The 20384-nt window shown below is 39.7% G+C and overlaps 1 protein-coding gene across 15 annotated transcripts in view; it reads left to right on the top strand.

Moving 5' to 3' along the window:
- The window catches only part of CAMK2D (calcium/calmodulin dependent protein kinase II delta), a 147171-nt gene extending 127080 nt beyond the window's left edge, over positions 1-20091 (top strand). For all 15 annotated transcript variants that reach the window (XM_048509364.1, XM_048509368.1, XM_048509362.1 and 12 more), the window contains 5 exons: positions 2208-2256; positions 14278-14353; positions 15664-15758; positions 16917-17145; positions 18135-20091. In XM_048509364.1, coding sequence (XP_048365321.1) covers positions 2208-2256; positions 14278-14353; positions 15664-15758; positions 16917-17145; positions 18135-18138 — 453 coding nt within the window. In that variant the 3' untranslated portion in view covers positions 18139-20091. The remainder of the gene's footprint in view (positions 1-2207; positions 2257-14277; positions 14354-15663; positions 15759-16916; positions 17146-18134) is intronic.
- Positions 20092-20384: the final 293 nt, after the last annotated feature.

Raw genomic sequence — 20384 nt, 5'->3', positions numbered from 1 at the left:
CAGCATAATGTCAGTAGCCTTTCTCAAGCATGTATCCTGGGCTATATTTTATTTACATCTCATTTTCCATACTTATTTGTAGTATCAGGCCTATTTATGCATAAGGTGGATTGTGACATTTATTTTGCTACCATGTTCTCCTGAATAATGTTTTACCTTTCATGCTGCATTAGTTGACAGTTGACAGCCTACATTTTCACTAGCATTGGATTTTTGACCGTAAAGTAGAAAAACCAAATGAAATGAAACAGAATAGCTCTTTGGCATGACTGCAATTGGCCAAATAGCAGTAAATTGATATATACCTGTCCCCTGTTCCCCGCACCTAAACACCTTAACACCTATCTAGACAAGAGAATCACATGTTAGGGCACTTGCTGCCAAGTTCCATTATTTGCTCTCCCCTCCCCAAAAAGTGTTTTAACACGGTGGTAGAAATGAATACTTCCATGGAACCGACTTCTTCTCCTGTGAGCTAGCGTACGGTATTTCTTGTACATGTGTGGATTTCATAAACATTTTCAATGGCGTGTTATATAATCTATGACGCATGATACATCTGTGTATGTGTCTCAGTTCTTGAGCAGTCTAATACCAGAGAGAGCATGACGGTCTATTTGGATTAAGAGGTTAATGTTGAGGGATGGGTGTAAGGTGGGGCTTAGTGATATATTCATTAGTTCACATACATCTTGTCTTTTTAATTTTCAAAATTGCATCAATTTGACTCAACCTTATGAAAACACAAAAGGACATTGTTGAAGTGTGTCAGCTGGGTTAAGTTAGTCCTTTTGTTATACCAAGCCAAACATCTGAAATCACTGACCTGATCTTGCAAACAAGCCCACAGATGTTATTGGCCCTTAAAGCTTATTCATAGCCTACTTTTTCACACCTATGTTAATGTGTGTGGCCAAAAAGTGATGAGGTGGGGGAGGTGGGGGGGGGGAGAAATTCAACTCTTTCTTACCTAGATGCAATTCTTACTCAAGGTAGTGCCAGTGACTATTTGCAACCTTTTTATTAGCTATTCCTTGTTGTGTCTGGAATTAAGCAATGGGCCTGCCTTATAATTCTTGGGTTACAATTTTTTAATGGAAAATCTTTTAAAAAATTTTAAGACACTTGTTTTGTAACCAGGAGGCATATGAAGAATAGGCAATATTATACTTCTTATCAGCTTTGGCAATGTCCTTTTTGGTGTACAGACCTAATTTGCTGATTATGTGGAATGCATAAAACTCTGATAGCAATCAGAGATGCTTACCTTTTTGACAGTGTGGTGAGTTATAAACAGCTGCCTGATGAACCTCTGATTTGTTAGTTGTCAAGAAATGCTATATGCAGAAAAATACAAGATCAGACCTCATTATTTGAAGGCATCTTTTCTTATAATAAACAGCCAATAATTAGCTTTTTGTTTAATTCGACATATCATAAAAATGGTGACCAGGAGTCAAAGTATAGTTCTACATGTCCAGTAACAGTTTTGGCTTCCTGAGTTAGAGCTGAAGACTCCACATCAGACTATCTCAGAAACTGCTATCAGTGCTAAAATGCTTTGGCGTATGGCATGGAATGGTTATAGTTTGAGGAATACAATCCAAAATTCCTTAGGGGAATAAGACACTTAGTTGCATGGTTCCTTAGCTTCCTGAAAGTATGAATTTTTGAAACTGAAACTAAAACATATGCTGGGAAGAACCCACAGATTGGATTTTAGCCATATAAAATCAGTGGGAGTGGATCTGTATTTTCTTTTAATTAGTTTAATAGACACTGCATCAACCTGCAAATTTATTCAGGATAAATTTCCACATGGCATGAATTTTCTGCCATGGATATTTGCCATATTAACAGCAGGTAGTTCTGGTGACCAGCTAATGTAATTCACCATTATCTGTCTAAAAAGTATCATCAGAGGGCCCTACGGGGCCCATTTGCAAGTAATATTTCCATTCTATTCCTGTGAGTTCAAAGCAGGACAACAGGAAATATATGGAATTTTAAAAAATGTTCTTTTTTAAAAAGTGCTTGATCTTTGGTTTCAGGTAGAAGCAGTCACTCTTTGTGATTGTTTGTGTGTGCCTTGCAGTCATGTGGTCTGCTTCTGAGCTTTGCATGATTTGTACAACCATTGTAAATCCCATAAGACAAAAACCAAGATAGGGATCTGATTAATAAATTCCTGTTATATTTCTCAACAGGAATCAACAGAGAGCTCCAACACAACCATTGAAGATGAAGATGTAAAAGGTATGTTTAAAAAATATTTTCAAAGGCAATGTCGAACATGATTCCCGCAGTCACGAGTTGGTTTTATTTGATGTCAGTTTTCTATACCAATGATTTTGGAAAGACATGCTTGTAAAAGTTTATCAGGTCAGCATGGCCTCTCACTCACTGGATCTCAAGAGACACATCAGACCTTCCTCCCCTTAATCACATTTCACAGAGTGGCTGGGTGAAAAATTGCAATGAGAAACTCTGCAAGCCAGTCCATTGTAAAAAGTACTGCCATAAACCATTGGCCACATTCCTCCAAATTAGTCATACACTGTGTATGTGGGATTGTAGTATACAGGAAAAACGGTTCTATACAACAGCCCTTACAGTGATACCAGACTTACTTTTAGTATCATCAGCAGTATATGTTGTTCTAGATACTAGCCATATTCTGAATACACGTGTGTTGCCTTGTCCTATAAATAAAACTGTGGAAATATAAAATATTAATAAATTTTCCCCAGTGGACTATGTATCGTATTTATCAACCTAGCAGGTATCTTGTAAATGCAATCTATCACTTATGTTCAGAATCGTTTTAACTGATTTGCATTAATAATAGCTGGACCACAGTATTATGACAAAATTAATTTAAACTGCACTGATTTATTTGGGTGGGGGGAGGCAGGATAATAATTTTTAAGACTCTATTACGGGATTCAAAAGTGATCATGCTCCTTCACTGACATCTGAACAGAGACCATTGTGGTGAATATCTTTCCCTTCATCTTTTTCGTGAGCTTCTTTTCCACAAGAGTTCTTGTTGATATATTCAGAGATTGTTTGTTTGTTTGTGTGTGATTAAATTCCTCATTTTGTTTTCTTTTTGTTTTGGCCTTCCTTCTGCTCTTTCCTCACATCTGCATGCCCACATAACAGCTCTCAGAAAGGAGGGTGACATGGAGAAATCCTCATGTTCTGCTCACCATTCCTCCTCTCCCATTGCTTCTTCAACTTACCGGTTATCATCCTTCTTGTATCCCAGTGGCCAAGCCTGCTGCCAATGCCTTCTGAGGATTCTGGTCATTGTGTACCTCCTCGTCTTTGTTTGTTCATATGTTGTGTTTCTTTCCATGAACTCGGCGGCAAAGTCCAAGAAAATTTCACACTTACAGAATCATTTGCATGAGTCTGAGTCTTTCCCGTTCACTCCTTCCTCTCTTTTGTGTAAGTTGAGAGACAGACAGCTCCTTTGCTTGACCTTACCCTGCTCTGCATACCATGGCTTGGAGCCCACCTAAAATTTCCACTGAGCGTGATCTCCCCGCCTCCCTGCTCCTGCTGAAGCCCCAAAGGCTTCCTGAAATGCGGCTCCTGGGACATGAGCTTGGGTGGGTTTGTTGTGGGCGGATGGGGGAGGGGGTAAGCCACAGGAGGCAAGACTAGGTGAAAATCTCCTCACTTCTGTCTGCATATTTTTTTTTATTTAGGATCCAAACCTGTACTTTGAGCTGGCCTAAAAATATGGCTTATTAGAATCAGATAGTATGTTATTTCCTTACCTTTTGTTTCCATGAATTATTCAAAAGTCGACTGATGTGCTGTGGTATGTATAAGTGAAGAGAGAGCTAGGAAGTCACTGCCAGCATAGTTGGAAAAATGCTAATTTCTTCATGTTAATTGACAAGCAAGAAAGGAAAAAGAACCTTATGAGCAGTGTTCTGTTAAAAAAAATCAGCAGCACTTTAGAAATGTTTGCACTGTTGTTGCTGAATCTGTGGCCTGGTTTACCTTCTGTGGTTTGAAGGCTTTCCTCTACTGAGCAGAAACATAGTGTGAGAAAGTTCTCCTGGGCAAGCCCTGATGAGATGAAAGGCACCATTATTTCCAATGGATAGTAGACGCAGCCTGTAGCTTGGCCTACCTGACCAGCTGCCCCTACTCCCTTTAAAATTTCAAGGGAAGACAACGCCATCAATCAGCTTTCTCTCTCTCCCTCTTAGCTCCTGGTCCCCAAACCCCAACACTCCTGAAATTTCAGGAGATATATTTCCACCATTGCCAGAATTTGGGAGTGTTTGGAGTCATTTTGGATATCTTCAAACTTACCTGAAACTATTTTCTGGTCTATTTTTTGATTTAAGTATATCCAATTGCATACCACTGTAAACAAGTACTGCATCAATACATCACATTCTTAACATCTGTAGATATTTACATATAGAAACTGGAGTGATGGACAGATAAGACAGATTTTTTTTTACAAACCTGAGAAAAGCCACAGGGGAAAAAATTGATATACATACACATATGCTGGTTAAAACCCTCCAAAATGATAGAAGTAGAATTCAAGGTGCTCCCCTCAAATTCTTGCAAGTTCCCTACTATGCAAATTGGCAGTCTAGCATCTGAGTTGATACCACACAGTTAGACCACACTTTTCCTAGGGAAATTCTGCCAGGAAGATGGAAAGCTAAAGACAGAAGGCAGGTGGTAAGGAGAAAGAAGCAGAAAAGGGGAAGATGTTGTGAGGGCTTTGACTGAAAAGAGAGAAGAAATACTGGGGGAGAGAAAAATAGGATGCCAGTCTCAAGTCTTTGTATGGATATAAATGTGTACATATTTTATTGCTTTTATTGTGTTTTATTTTATTGCCTCATCAGTATTGCTGTTTAGTAGGGGACCTCATGAGATCTGTGAGCCACTCCTGTTTGAATAATCCCCCACCCAGGGAGATTTGGACAAAAGTTGTGCAAGAGCATTTGGGTCCAAGTTACTTTGCTTCCATTTCTTTCAGTAGGGAAATTCAGAAAAATTCCTGATGGATCGTATGCTGCACCAGAAGATTAATGCATTTGTGCTTCTACAAGCTTTCCTGCTTTTAAGCATTCCAATTTTCCTTGAGATGCCACAGTCCCTCTTCCCAGTCACAGCACTAAGTGACTTAAGTTCTGAGGATAACTCCCCTCCCTATTTAAAGGCATGAATTGTCTTAGCGAAGTATCACAATTTTGTGACAGAGAGCCATCTATAAAACACTCTCTTTAAAAAATCATCCAAGGGGCAAAATACCTAAAGATCTTTTTTTGTTATTGCAAACAAAAATAATTGTTTTTACGTTGCAATTAATTTTCTCATTCCACTGGCAATAAAATTACTCAGTAAACAGATATTTCAGATGCCCATCTATGGTAAACCACTGGACTGAGATCTTAAAATATTATCAGTATTTGAACTCATAGCACATGAACAACAATTATGTGTGGATTTGTTTTAGATATTTGAAAATCTTTTCTAGAAACATGTATAGATGTGCCATCACTGTTATAGTTTTTTCTCACAAATATATCTTTTTAATATGTTTAATTGCTGGATTTTGAGTTTTTTCCACCTTGTTATTTTTTCTGTGTTTTTTTTAATTAAAAAGGCATCTATGGATCCTTTTATGTTCAGATTCACAAGATGTAATCCAAAGGAAATGCTTGAAAGGCTTTGGAAAGCCATTCTAAGCTTTCTTCGACTTTCTGAGAGACAGGAAGTGTGACACCAGCTTATATTAGAAGAAAACATTCTCCTGTGTAGCATTAAAATATTTTGTGTGAGCTCTGTGAAGGACATGCAACTTGAACCTTGCCTGTTGTTTCTCTTCCAGTTTTATTAGCATTGGGGATTTGAATCCTGCCAATTTTGAAGTAAAATTCACCATTTATAGTGTACAGAAAATGCTGAAATTATAGTCAAGTGTATCTGTGTAAAGTGCTGTAAAGTCACAGCTGATTTAAGGCGTTTTTTAAAAACCCTATGCTGTTTTTAATGTGAGACTAACAGAGGTGGTTTGCCAGTTCCTTTCTCTGCATAGAAACCCTGGTATTTTGTGGTGGTCTCCCATTCAAACACTAACCAAAGCTGACCTTGCTTCCAAGACTTGATGAGATCAGGCTTGCTCAGGCCATCCAGGTCAGGATAGTAGTCATGTTAGCGTGTCGCAAAAAGACCCTGCAGCCTTTAGCATATTTGTTTGGGAGCAAGCATCGTGTAGGATCAGGCCTCAAGATACTGTTTTGAAGCCTAGCGCAGGCCAGAGTTAACTTCACCAGATGCATTCTGAAGTAATTTTAGAAAAGAACACTGATTATTATTACTAGGGAAACTGTAATGACTGGAAATGACTTTTGGATCCTTCAGAGGCCCTCAGTGGATGCTGTGTGCTCAAATGTGTTTTTGAGATTTATGTTTCTTCTATCTGTTTCAAACGGCTCAGAAGCCCTGAACAGCAAAGATACAAGCTTCTCACCCTTCTGTCTACCAAGTATAAAATTACTGGCCTCACTGCCTGGAAGAATAATGCCACAAATCATCCATCTGTTTTATGCAGAACAGTTTTGTAATCTTGTTTCTTCTATAACTGATCTGATTGGTCTCACATGAGAGACAAACATGAATCCACTTATCTGTATTTGTTGCACAGATGCTTGAAAACATGACTGTGAATCGTGGTCATATCAGCACCCATTAGTCAATATTTGTTTCCAAATATTTAAGGAAGGCTGCATCATTTATGAAGAGAAAATTCAGACTGTTGCAGCTGTTGTCAAAATGATGCCTGTGCTTAAGCACCTTGTGTGGCTTAAACAAGGCAAGGCCCTTGCTCCATTTAATAATTGTATGGCCAAGAAATTATGGAAGTATAACTTGTAAAATCATGTCATCATGTACATTGTGAAATGTAAATGACATATGAGTGCAATCAAGCAAAAGGTAACTGTTGTGTCTGAAAATGTGATATGCTGCAAACGTAGGAAATCTGGAGGAAAGCTAAAAAAAATCCTAAACACCTCAAAAAGATCATTCTGATGTCTAGTCAGTAGTCTATTTGAGGGAGCCTCTTCTGCTGGATTGAATTTACTTGAGTTGTTAAATAAAATGTGTCTCATTTCTGTGTGGAAGAGAAGGGGAAAATAATGCCATTTTTAAAATTGTGGATGGTGCCTTTTCAGTTGTAGAGGGTGTCGGTGCTTCTGAAAACTGTGTTTAAAAAAATGAGGAGTTGAGTTGGTTCTCTTTCCAAAACCAGGATTTGGTTATGGACAATGACCACCACCCACCCACTCCCCGGCCAGGGAAACAAGTGTGTACCTTATTTATCTGAGACATGACTGGAATGTGACTTGTTTGTCAGATGAGGGGACAGCCAGCTTTAAATCTTTTAGGCCCTTTCCGCACGGGCCAAAAACGCAGCAGCGCCGACCTGGCTCCCCTTCCCCTCCCTCAGGGCGGCGTCAGGCTGCCCTCAAAAACACCCGTTTAAAGGGTAGTTTTTGAGTAAACAGCGTGTTCCCGGCGGCGCGGTGCGAAGAGCACCGCCAGGAACACGCTGTTTCCCCACCCCTCTCCCACTTACCTCGTCTCCATCGTCGCCCTGCTGTCCTCCTAAGACCCTCCCTCGCTGTCCTCCGACCCCTGGTGGTCGGAGGGCAGCGTGGGCGGGGCTTAGGAGGCCAGCAGGGCGACGACAGCAACGAGGTAAGTGGGAGAGGGATGGGGAAGAGGCGGCTCCGTGCGGAGCCGCCTCTCCTGCGCCGGCCTCTGCTGGGGCCGCTTGCACGCTTGCATGCGAACGGCCTGCACCCCCACGCCGGCAGAATTCTTGCCGGTGTGAGGGCGCATAGAGGCCCGTGCAGAAAGGGCCTTAGTTTCATGTTGTCAGAAGCCTTTCTTGATATTTGCCCAAACTTCCACAAAGAGAAGCGGACATGAAATGGTCTCCTTGACTCCAGAAGAAGGCGCTGTTTGCTTCCTTGGTGCAGCTTTCAGTCTTGGCAGTTTTTAAAATCACCACACATTTAACAACTAATATGAACATTAACAATGTGTATGTGGGAAATATTAATGGTAATTAATTAATTATTGCTGTGGGCTGTGGCAAGGTGCCTAGCATTTCAGTATGGGCAAACAGTGACAGTTGGGAGTATTTGGCAAGAGGACAATTCATTTGCTGGTATTACTGTGTTTCATTTTTCTGTCTGTTAGGGATGGAAGTATTTAATTTTTCCAAGGCATGCAATGAGTATGGGAGGATCTTTTCTTCTAAAGGCATTGAAGAGAGAATCAGCTGTCTTACAGACCTTGCCAAATCATTAGTGAGTGAGTCAGAGTGAATCACTTGTAGTGTCAGATACAGAAAAGCAATATCATTCTACCGATGACAGCTTAACTGTTCAGGAGCGTAATGAAGCCATTCAACACATCATCTCTGACTGCTTTTTTCTGTGGTAGCTTCACTAAACAAGGCGCACATAGTCAACTCTGAAGGAGTTTGATCATTTTCACTTGAAGGTGCATTTGAAGCTTCCTTAGGTGGTCATAAGGTCCTCATTTTTCATCCTCCCGCCAGATTACAGAGCCCTAACACATCCTGGAAGGGATAATGTGGTGGTTTATGTGCTTCTGTAGAGGCTGGGCATAAGCACACTAGAACTGTGGATGGTACAAGTTATATGAATTGCTTCCAACATTCTCAGCTTATTTTCAGGAAAATAAACTAAATTTCCCTAAAACTCTGCCCTGACCTCTTGTAATTATAAATGGGAATACTGTGTTTCCCTCAAAATAATGTCAGAACATGTGTTTAGATGGACAAAATCTAGATGACAGGTGGACCCTCCTTCCAGCAGGTGCCGTGTGCATAATCAGGGCTGTGTGCACAACTGTGTACCGTGCGCAAAGACAGATAAGACATGGGCACCTGATTGGCACCTCAATTGTATATAGTAAGCACAGACAACAGGGTGATGTGTGCCTGGAAACACCTGTGGTCTGGCGGAGCACTTTGACAGTAGTTAGCAATAAACAGAAGAGCACTGGTGACTGTGTGTCTTTCGGTTCTTGTTTGCATTGCATCCTGCAAGGTGGTCTACTCACGAGTAAGCCGCTGCTTCAACAAATAAGACAGTGTCTTATATTAATTTTTGCTCCCCAAGATGTGCTATGTCTTATTTTCAGGGGATGTCTTATTTTTCTGTGTTCTGTTCGTCTGGCATGCTTCCAAACAAAAACTTTGCTACGTCTTACTTTCGGGGGATGCCTTGTATTTCGCACTTCAGCAAAACCTCTACTACGTCTTATTTTCAGTGGATGTCTTATATTCAGGGAAACAGGGTAGGTGGAAGAAATAATGAATTTTTTATCTGAAAGCTAAAAGACTTGGAGCTTTCCTTTGCAGTGTTTGCATGGATGCTCAAAGCTGAACTCATAAGTAGTACTATAGTACCATAGGGAGCAGCAGTGGCGTAGTGGCTAAGAGCAGTGGCTAAGAGCAGGTGCACTCTGATCTGGAGGAACCCAGTTTGATTCCCAGCTCTGCCACTTGAGTTGTGGAGGCTTATCTGGGGAATTCAGATTAGCCTGTACACTCCCACACACGCCAGCTGGGTGACCTTGGGCTAGTCACAGCTTCTCATGCTCTCTCAGCCCCACCCACCTCACAGGGTGTTTGTTGTGAGGGGGAAGGGCAAGGAGATTGTCAGCCCCTTTGAGTCTCCTACAGGAGAGAAAGGGGGGATATAAATCCAAACTCTTCTTCTTCTTCATAGTCTAGTTGCAAATCCAAAGACTAGACAGTTACTTAGCATCATGTGTCATTCTGATGGATCATTCTGTTGTTTAGGTCATTCTGTTGTTTGTTAGCAGGGGTTCCCAGTGTGATTTCTTTTTAATTCAAAGAGGAATAGCAATTTTTTTTCATTTAAAGAACTGAGAGTTCAAGTCTTTTTAACAGTGTGATCCCACCTTGTGACACATTTATGAAATTCACAACAAATTCAATTTGTTCTTCCCCCCATGAGACATAATATATAGAACAATGATTCAGTATGTAAAACAATAATTAACATGTAACAGGTTCAGTAATCAGTATAAAAATGATCACTTCCTAAGGTAAGCCACCTACAGCTTCAAACTCTGGGAAGATTGCACCTTTTTTTCCTTATATGGTATATCCCAACTCTTTAAAAAAAACCAGGTGAACTCGGCTTCATAGGAACAAGTATTCATTCCATATACATAACAGATAGACATGCACACAGCCAGTAAAGCCAGAATGGGCATACATATTTAGCTCTTGTAGGCCTATTTAGCACCTTGCCTTCATTAATCTGAGATCAGGCATTGGCCCTAAGGGTAATGGCCAAGAAAAAGAAGAGTTTGGATTTATACCCCTTTCTCAACAGTATGGAGTCTCACAGTAGCTTATGAACTCCTTCCCTTCCTCTCCCCACAATAGACACCTTGTGAGATAGGTGAGGCTGAGAGAGTTCTGAGAGAAAGGTCACCCAGCAGGCTTCACGTGGAGGAGTGGGAAAACACACCTGGTTCACCAGATTAGAGTCCACTGCTCATGTGAAGGAATGGGATTCGAACCTTGCTCTCCAGATTAGAGTCCACTGCTCTTAACTAGAACACTATGCTGAGGTTGATCCAAGAAGCCCTTGGATGACTTTGTGAACAAATAAGCTGGATTCCCAATAAAACAGTCTCACCAATAAGTTTGGAGATTTGTCTGCAGTCATAAAGTGGAGTTAGCTATAAATCGTTCTCATTAAGATAGGTGAACTTTAAGCATGCACAGCTGTCCTCGTTGTTCAGAAAAGCAAAAGAAATAGTGATTATTAAAACTAACCCAACATGTAAAGGATCACAAGAAGAAAAATGCCAAACACAGCATTGCGTGTAGAGGTTTGGCATCAGAGGCTCCTTCTGCACATGCAGAAAATGCACTTTCAAACTTCTTTCAATGCTCTTTGAAGCTGTGCGGAATGGCAAAATCCACTTGCAAACAATTGTGAAAGTGGTTTGAAAACGCATTATTTTGCGTGTGTGGAAGGGGCCTGAGTGGGAAAGAAGAAACAGAGTGGAGATACTTAGGACAAAAAGCTATTATAGTCAGTACTAATAAAAATCAGGGATTTATTGGAGGGTGCTATATTCATGTTAAGACTTAAAAAAAAATGACAAGCTGGAAAGTAACTACAAATGTGCTGGAAGAGTAAAGATGGCCCAAGCAGAGGCTACATGGTTCTGATATGTCAGACTGCGGAAGTAAGGAAGGTTTGGTCTGTCTTGAGCTTTGAAGTTATCATATGTGACAGGTTCCTGAAGTCCTTTAACAGGCTCATCTGCTTCTGCACTTCCTCGTTATTTCTTGTCCTATTTCAGATAGGAAATTCTAGAACAGCATATAGCTGCATTCTGCATTAATAGCCTACTACAGACAAGATACCGAGGTAAAAGCCAAAGCTCATAAAGGTTTGGGCCTTATCCCGGTCTATATACACACACAAAAAAATCTGTTTGAGTGGGAACATTATAAAGTACAGCATTCCTGTTCATGAGGATTGAACCTGCAAATAGTTTGTACTGCTGCAGGCACTATGCCTACCTTCTAGCACAGTGGTTCTCAACCTTCCTAATGCCACGACCCTTTAATACAGTTCTCATGTTGTGGTGACCCCCAACCCTAACATGTATCCATTTTACAGATGGAGAAAACTGATGCAGAGAGTCTTAGGCGACCCCTGTGAAAGGGTCGTTCGACCCCCAAAGGGGTCACGACCCACAGGTTGAGAACCACTTGCAAATGTGTGGCCAGCAGACAATCATTCATCCTCTTGCCAGGCACCCATGATCTTCTACCTATATGTGTAATCTGATGAGGACTCATTACAAACCATGTCATGATTTTGCTTCTTCTCAAGGGCAAGTAAATGGATCTTCCCACATCCTGCCCATTCTGCTGTTTCTTAGGCTTAGGAGCAAAACTTTTTGAGCTCATAGACTTCTCTTCCTTCTCCTGTCAAGCCCCAGGACTGCAGTGACTTTCCATAGACACTATAAAAACTGTAAGAGATGGTGCCAATCTTGAACAAATAACAGCTGTGTAAGGCTGTAAGATTTCCTTATCCATTTAGTTGCATTGTTAGGACTGCACAGGCTTTGGCTGGATAGACTTTGTGTTCTAGTAAACAGGTTAGCCAGTATCGCTTTTATCAAATATTTGTGGGGTTGAAGCTACAGAAATGTGAGAGTGATTCAGTTATTCTCCAACACAATTAAGATGAACCACATAACTCACAGTGTTCCTTTTGAAAAGATTACTCCCTTTTCTGGCATTCCTGAATGTCTGTGTTGTGGTATAAAGTACTGCAACATGCAGGTGGATAATATTGTGAGTGTGGTCAAGCAGTGAGAACAGTTAGTGTGGTGGGTAGTTAACTATGTATATGCTAATATTTGTTTTACTAAACATCTGGTGTGCAAGACAAACCTATATTGGTTTTTTAAAGTTCTTCAAACAAAACAAACTGAAATGTTTCTTAATATGTATAATATTATGAAAACTAATTGTGATTTCCAGCTTACAAATGAGGAACTAAGGCAGAATAACATCATCTGTTCAGTGCCTTGATGGTCAACTTTCCTACAAGCGAAAAAATGTAATTCACACTATAACCTATCTGAAATTTACATTCTGTATTGCTTGTTGTCAATCAACAATGGCTAGCATGTTTTTCGTTTCTGAAGTATATATTTTAGTCCATGAACATACACGCATCAATTATTATAATAAATATATTAATTATCTCCGTTCTCAGAGTCTTCAATATGTTAGAATTTGAGTCAATAGGATCTAATTTTTTTCTCCAGAATGTGGCTCCCAAAACTGTAATCATTATATTAAATGCATTTTCCTTTCTTATATCTAGTGCAATATATTTGATGATTTACTTTGCCTCTATTGAGTGCCTCCTCTTCCTTCTGGCCTGTTTTACTGAGACGGACAGGAACTAAGAAAGAAAAAGAACTTCGCAGTATTTGACGAATCCATGTTGCCTAGGAGTGAGGTTGCCAAAGGCCTGAAGAAAAATGACCTTTCTCTTTAATGCAGGCATAACAGGATGCGCATTTATTTATGTATTAAAACATTTATATCCTACCTTTCTCAGTGGTTCAAGTTCAAGTTCAGCTTTTTTTAGCACAATGCCATGAAATGCCTCAGCCACCCCATACCACACACAAACTTCTAGCAAAGGACAGGGCATCCTTCTCCAGGCCTCTTGGCAACTATTCTTGAGAGAGAGCTCCCGAAATGCCAGTTTCCTTAAGAACTACCAAAGGCATTGAGTAGTCTGTATTTGTGACATCACCAGTCTTTACCTCAGTTCTCACCCTCACATATTTGCATACCTAGCAACCAATAGATCTTACAGTAAGGAAAGGGGCCAGAAGTGCTTAATACTTAATACTGCTTAAGGATGAGAAAGAAAAGATGAGGAAAGCATGTAGACTTCAGGGATGTGAGAGGCATGTAAAATTGCTTCTGCCAGCAGTGCGCAATTTGGGAGGCAGGTCTAGAGATGACTACCCGAGGAGATGAAGAAAAAAGACCTGGCACGCATTGTGACGAGGACTAGTTTGGCTCACTCTGCCTTTATGATAAAGATCCATAATATTTTAACAATTTTGTGAGAACATTCTCACAATTGTGTGAGAATATTAGCAGTTTATGTGTCCAGGCGAATTACATTTCTGCAGTTCAGGGAAATGTTGTCTTCTCATCATTGAAGTTAAGTGGAAGTTGAAGCTGAGTAGTGTGTGGAGCTCGTTTAGAGTTGAGGTTCAAGTGGTCTCTTTTGCTGCCTCCATGTGGCTCACAAAAGGTTTGTTCATATAACGCCAATGCACTTCTTTACAAATCTCTGTAAAGATTTGGAGATTGAAAAGGCTCTATACACATAGAAAATGGGTTTCAAACATAACTCTATAAATCTCTCTCTCTGCAAACCGATAAATGTGCCAAGGCCAGTCAGTTATAATGCAAGCATAGTAACACTTTGACTGTGGAAATAAGGAAAAGGAATTTATGAATGAATAGCAATCACATTGATCAGACTTTAGCTTTGCTACTGTTACTGTGACAGCCTTTTCTTCTAGAGGTTCCCACTGTGCTTTCCAGCTTATGTATAATTGTATTCCTTTTTTTTATCTTGTCTTCAGCTCGTAAGCAGGAGATTATCAAGGTTACTGAGCAGTTGATTGAAGCTATCAATAATGGGGATTTTGAAGCCTATACGTAAGTTGTTTTTTGTTTTTGCCACAGAAGGGATATGAATATCTGTAGACTTGCAAAGCTGTTATCTAGAGAGTGATAACAGCTCGTTTCCAGTGAGACAAAGGTGCAGAATTCTTTAAATGGTAACTCGTTGACTCTTAATCAAATAATGCTTTTCATATTTAATCTCCCTCACATGTTCATGAATCTGCTGGTAGGCTAGCAACCCAATCTGAATTATGAGAGGATTCCAATTGCATCAACCAGCATCTCTTTGTGAGAGCTATATGGCATTTTCCCCACGGCCAATATATCCTGTGTTAAGGAAGTGAACCATCCCAGTTGGGCCATGACTTCCGCATGGCTTCTGGGTCTCACTTGGGCCTGCCCCGCAAAATTTGCCTTATCCCGCAGCTTTCAAAATTTGCCTTATCCCGCAGCTTTCAAAAAACGATAAAATTGGTGGTTCTTTTGAAAAAGCCCGCGCTGATCCACTCCCATGCAAATACTGCAAGAGACGGACCGGTTTATTTTTCCGGCTTCACCGCCTGCTGTCCTTAGCTGTAGCCAATCAGAACATTGGAAAAACGGAATCTATGTAAACTACGTAAACATACACAAATTACGTAAACTACGTAAATGACATAAACTTAAACGTTCATGTGGAAAATGAAAATAAACTGGGGGCTTGTGCATGATTCACTGGAGTTCTTCCTCCCAGCCTGAACACGCTGATGGGCAGCCGTGCAAAGGGAGAAACCAGAATAAAAACACCCTGGGATATATGATCCCAGGTCTATCCCTGGAATTTTGTCCGTGGGGAAAACACCTATAAGTGTTTTATATGCTGATATCAGTATTTTTTTTCAAGTCACTGGATTGAATCCATCCAACATTTCTACTGGTGAAAAGGAAAGAAGTATTTCCTCCTTGAGTGCCCAAAAGGTTATGTGGAAGATCATGGCATATATATGGGGACTAGAGTAAGAAAATTAATTGAATCAGATTGAGTGAAAACGCTGGCTGGATTCAACTCACTATGATCATATACTAGATGTCACATAGAGGGAGTAAAGTTTCCATAATGGTTTCTAACCCCCTGAATCCAGCTATAGTTACATCAGTAAAGATGCAAATCTACCTCGCATCAATTCTGTGTGTCATCCATTGAAATCTTCAGAATCAAGACCATAAACCTCAGCAAATTATACACTTCAACTTGGTGTGCAGATTCTTTTGATTTTGTAAGAGGACAAACTAGTACAGCACTTGGTAGATCTATAATCTAATCTGTAAGATGTTGCCATGAGATTTTTTTTTCTGTCCTACAGGAAGATTTGTGACCCAGGCCTTACCTCATTTGAACCAGAAGCTTTGGGAAATCTTGTAGAGGGTATGGATTTCCACCGGTTTTACTTTGAGAATGGTATGTTTTCCCAAGTAGTTGTGTCTTTCAAACTAATAAATTGAGATCACCACAGTGGACTATATATTTAGTTAATTACTCAGATTATTTAATTTGTATTTATCCTGCCCTTCTAGGGATCTCATGGCAGTATATATCCATTTTTTCACAGTCCTGTAAAGTGGGCTAATTTAAGAGAGAGTTGCTAATCCAAGGCCTTTGGGTCATAGGATTATTTGAAACAAAGATAAGAGAGTGACTGGCCCAGGTGTTACCTAGCAAGTTTCCATGGTAAAATATGAATTTGAACTTGTGTCTCTCAGATCTTGGTGCAACACTCCAGCCACAACACCCTGCTGGCTGCCTACTCAATGGTGTTTAAGATATTCTTTAAATAAGCTTTGTAGGCACCAGATTCCAGCTGGTAGACAGGCTTCACATTCTGTGACATTTGTAATCTAGAATTTTTTTCATTAAATTGTTCCATATTACCTTGAATTATGAAATACATTTAGAAGCTATAACTTTGTTATTTTATGGAAATATTTATGCCACGATTCTGAAAGCTCAGTCCAATATGTTCCAAATTACCGCTTTTTTGTCTGTTTCTTTGTTTGGGGTTGTGGTCTCCACTCCCTCGCAAAATTTCACTGGTGCCTACAGTCTCAAAAAAAGTTGGGGTTTCCTGTGCTGGACAGCAAGGCTGTACCAAATCACCATTCATATAAACTGTGAAACATGGGAAGCATTGTACCATCTCCAGGGGCGGAGTGAGGGAGAACTGTGCCTGGGGCACGCGGGCACCCCATGCACCTGCTGCGGGGCTGCCCACCCATCCACGCCCTGCCCTGAAACGCCCCCAGAACACCCTGGCCATACCCCTGCTGGTGCGCCCATATAAAGCAAGAATTCAGCTTCAGAGTTTTGCACCCATTGATGTTCCCTGACAGTGATCATCAACTCACTGTGAACTTGCCTAAGCATCATTGCCCATCGTCTTAGCTAATATTGGATAGTAATTACTTGACAGGATTTTTGTAATGTACATGATTATGATTCATTCAGGAATTGCATTCTGTTAATGTCCAAGTTCTTTATTTAACTGAAACTTTTACTCCTGCCTGGGCTGCATCTATTTGTGCATAATCAGTTTATAGAATCTACAATTTCTTTCCCTAGCTTTGTCTAAGAGCAACAAGCCAATCCACACCATTATTCTGAATCCTCATGTCCACCTTGTGGGTGATGACGCTGCCTGCATTGCATATATACGGTTGACACAATACATGGATGGAAGTGGAATGCCAAAGACGATGCAGTCTGAAGAGACACGAGTCTGGCACCGACGTGATGGAAAATGGCAAAATGTTCACTTTCACCGTTCAGGATCACCAACAGTACCTATCAAGTCAGTAATGTATTCCTAGCTTCTTATTCTTATCTGATCAGCCATCCTGAATTTCCTTCTCTTCCTACTTTCTCCAACTGCTTATTCCATTCTTTCTTCCTGCCTGCCCTTTGTAGCCACTCTGCTTTCCTTAGGATAAGTTACTGTTGACTTATTCTAGTAGAAATCTCCACTAGTCATAATTGAATGTTTAGAGCCCAAACCTTTCTACTTTAAGCCCAGCATTCTATTCCCAATACATTTTCAGACTGATTATCACAAAGAGAGTAACGCGCATTTGTGGCACAGTGATCATAGCCAAACAGAATGATGTAGGGCTTTGTAGGATAAAGCCCAGGACCCAAAATTACGCCCAGAAGCTAAGTGGGAGGTAATGAATGTTGAAGTAGTATCAGTTTAAGGGCAAGCCCAGACCGGTTATGGCCTGCATTATGTTTTGGACCATTTAAGTTGCTGAACATTTCTCAACAATTGTCATATGCAGTAATCAAACTTCAATATTGCCAAGTGTAAATAACTAAGATATCTCTCCCCAGAAAAAGACACAGCTGACACAACCAGCTGAAGCTGGGGAAAAGTATTTCATGTTGTAGAACCTCCTGAACTTTCATAAACAGAGCAAGACCTTAACAGCACTACCAAGCTGAAAAAAATTGTTCTTAACACCACCTGATTGGTCTGTTTGTCAGTCTCAGCCACAGATTAACAGGTTGTGGCTTTACTCCCTCAGATCTATCCCTTAAGATAGACTCTGACAGTCTTTGAACAGTTTCTATAATATACACGTCTGACTCTGCCCAAAAGTGCTCATAGTATAACTTGCATAGTTTCTACTTAATTTAAAAAAGTAAAATATAACAATTTGAACATGAAAGTGGATGTGTGTCTGATTTATGGGGAAGTGTTAAATAAAAAGAAACATATTTAGTAATTAGCATAAAATTATAGGATCTCTAAAATAATCTACTTTTTCTCTTTTGTCTTTCTAGCTAAATGTCCGTGGTGCCATGTTTGCATCTTCTGTACTCTGCACTCAGTTGGCTACCATCTGGGCTACCCCATTGTCCTCTTCATGCATGTTTTTTGAGTGCATGAAGCTGTGGAGTTTCTACATGTGATCCATTTATGATGAATCATTTTGTTATATATTCCATTGGTATCTTTGGTTTACACTTCTGTGGAGGGGATGTTCCATACAATTTAAAATGGTAAAATAAGACAGGAAGGTGGGGGGGGGATCAAAATGTGAGAATATAAACAGAGTATATCTCTCATGCCAAAATATCATCACACACACAACTTATGAAAATGAAGGGTTTTGTTTTTAAGTATCATTTTCTGTTTGTTTTCTGGCTGACATTTAAGAAGACTATTGCTTTGGACATAGTCAAAATATTGAAATCCCTACAAACAGCAGCTTTGCTGTTACAGGATGTATGGGTAGAAATACTGGTATGGACAGAAGCCTTTCAGTGGGCATGAGGTGAGGAAACCCATTTTAGCTTTGTATGAGCAGGGGGAAAAAAGGCATAATTTACTAGCTGGACTCAGTAAAATGATCTGTCACTGTTGTCCAACCATAGCTTTGTTTTAACTGCAAAAAAAAATAACTCTTCTAGTTTGAAAGCTGATCAGCGAACAGGTACAAAATGGTTTTTGATGAGTAAAATGAAGGGTAAAATAAATAATTTTTTATCATTTTCTGGATGTACAGTTCCATATATTAAAGCAAGCTGTAGATGAGGTTTTTTTTTTAATTGATGCACTAGTCAAGGTGTGTGGTAACTTAGGACAGTTAGGCCTTAACAGCTTAGGGTCAAGAGTTTACTTGTCTACATTTTGTTTATAGCAATTTCTTACCTGACAAAAATAAACTACCAGGAAGACATCAATTTTTAAATAGTACTGTCACAGTTCTACCACAATACCTTTATCCATTTTCTCATGGCTTATAAACCTCCTTGAACAGCGTGGAATAAAATAATCATAGCCGCTTTATTAACTCTTTTGTTCCATTGTTGCATATATTATACCTGTAAAATTAGCAGGAAATATATTCAATGTTGATTTAGAACAGATTGCGCAATTGCTGTTTGATTACTTCTGTTGTGTTAATGTATAAATGATATTCCCGCAAGCATTTGGTCCTATAGGTTTTTAACAAAAATAGAGGGCTTTTTTAAAAAGATTTTTATTTGATTGTTCACTCTGGTTAACAGTGGAACTAAAAGTTTTCTGTAACATTGTATAGCGCATGATATTTTGATCAATGTTCTTTTTAGTAACTAAAATGTACAACTTGCAGCAACCTGACATTTTTCAAGCAGAGAGAAAATTTTCCCAATTTATATAACTTCCAAGTCTCTGCGTTGGTTGTTGATCAAAAGCAGAACTTATTCTGTACACTCTGATGTAGTAAGCATATGTTAACGGGTTAAGGGAAACTGAATCTTTTCAGGTGATGTTTAATACATCTTTTCATCCCGCTGAAATATTTTTAGCAAGCATCTACAATAAACGTCTTGAGCCATATTAACCTGCCAATGAGATCTGTGAAAAGCAACGGCCTCATGCATTTTGTTTTTTAAAAAAACTAACTATTTTATTTTTTTGTGAAGCGGTTTTAAGCGGTATAGCTGTATTTTACATTTAACAAACATTAGGTGTGGAAGAGTTTTTTAAAAACACTTTTACCATAGCATGTGGTGTTGCCATATTACTCTAGGTCAAGTCTGTTTTTCACACTGAGATGTGAGAAAAGTCATGTGAGTAGCTTTCTATGTTCTAACTGAATTATACACCTAACCCTTTGTCATTTCAAAACACCACAATTTATCATGGGACACAGTGTGTGTGTGTATATATATATATATATATTTCTTGCCATAATGGTAAAGAACTGACTGATATATTTAAGAATTAATAAATTTGTGATTTCTGCTGAAATATCTGGCTCTAATTGTTGTCATTGGGTAGTATAACATGGAGTTGGATTGAAACCATTCAAATCACACAATGAGCTTATCCACACATGAAAATTGTCTGCTGATGGAGGGACTCCATTTTTCTGACTATTGCTATCAGTGCATCAACAAAATGTCATAGATATCAAAGGCAAGAGTATCTGTAGAGAGAGAGCTTGTATACACAGTATCACATAAAGCTGCCTTAAACCGAGTCAAACCATTGACCTATGATGCTTGGCATTGGCTACTCTGACTTGAAGCAACTCTCCAGGG

This window comes from Sphaerodactylus townsendi, linkage group LG10 (assembly GCF_021028975.2).
Source record: "Sphaerodactylus townsendi isolate TG3544 linkage group LG10, MPM_Stown_v2.3, whole genome shotgun sequence".
NCBI classification, from domain to species: Eukaryota; Metazoa; Chordata; class Lepidosauria; order Squamata; family Sphaerodactylidae; genus Sphaerodactylus; species Sphaerodactylus townsendi.
Note: the sequence above shows the minus strand (reverse complement) of the source record. Positions and strands in the feature narration are given on the sequence as shown.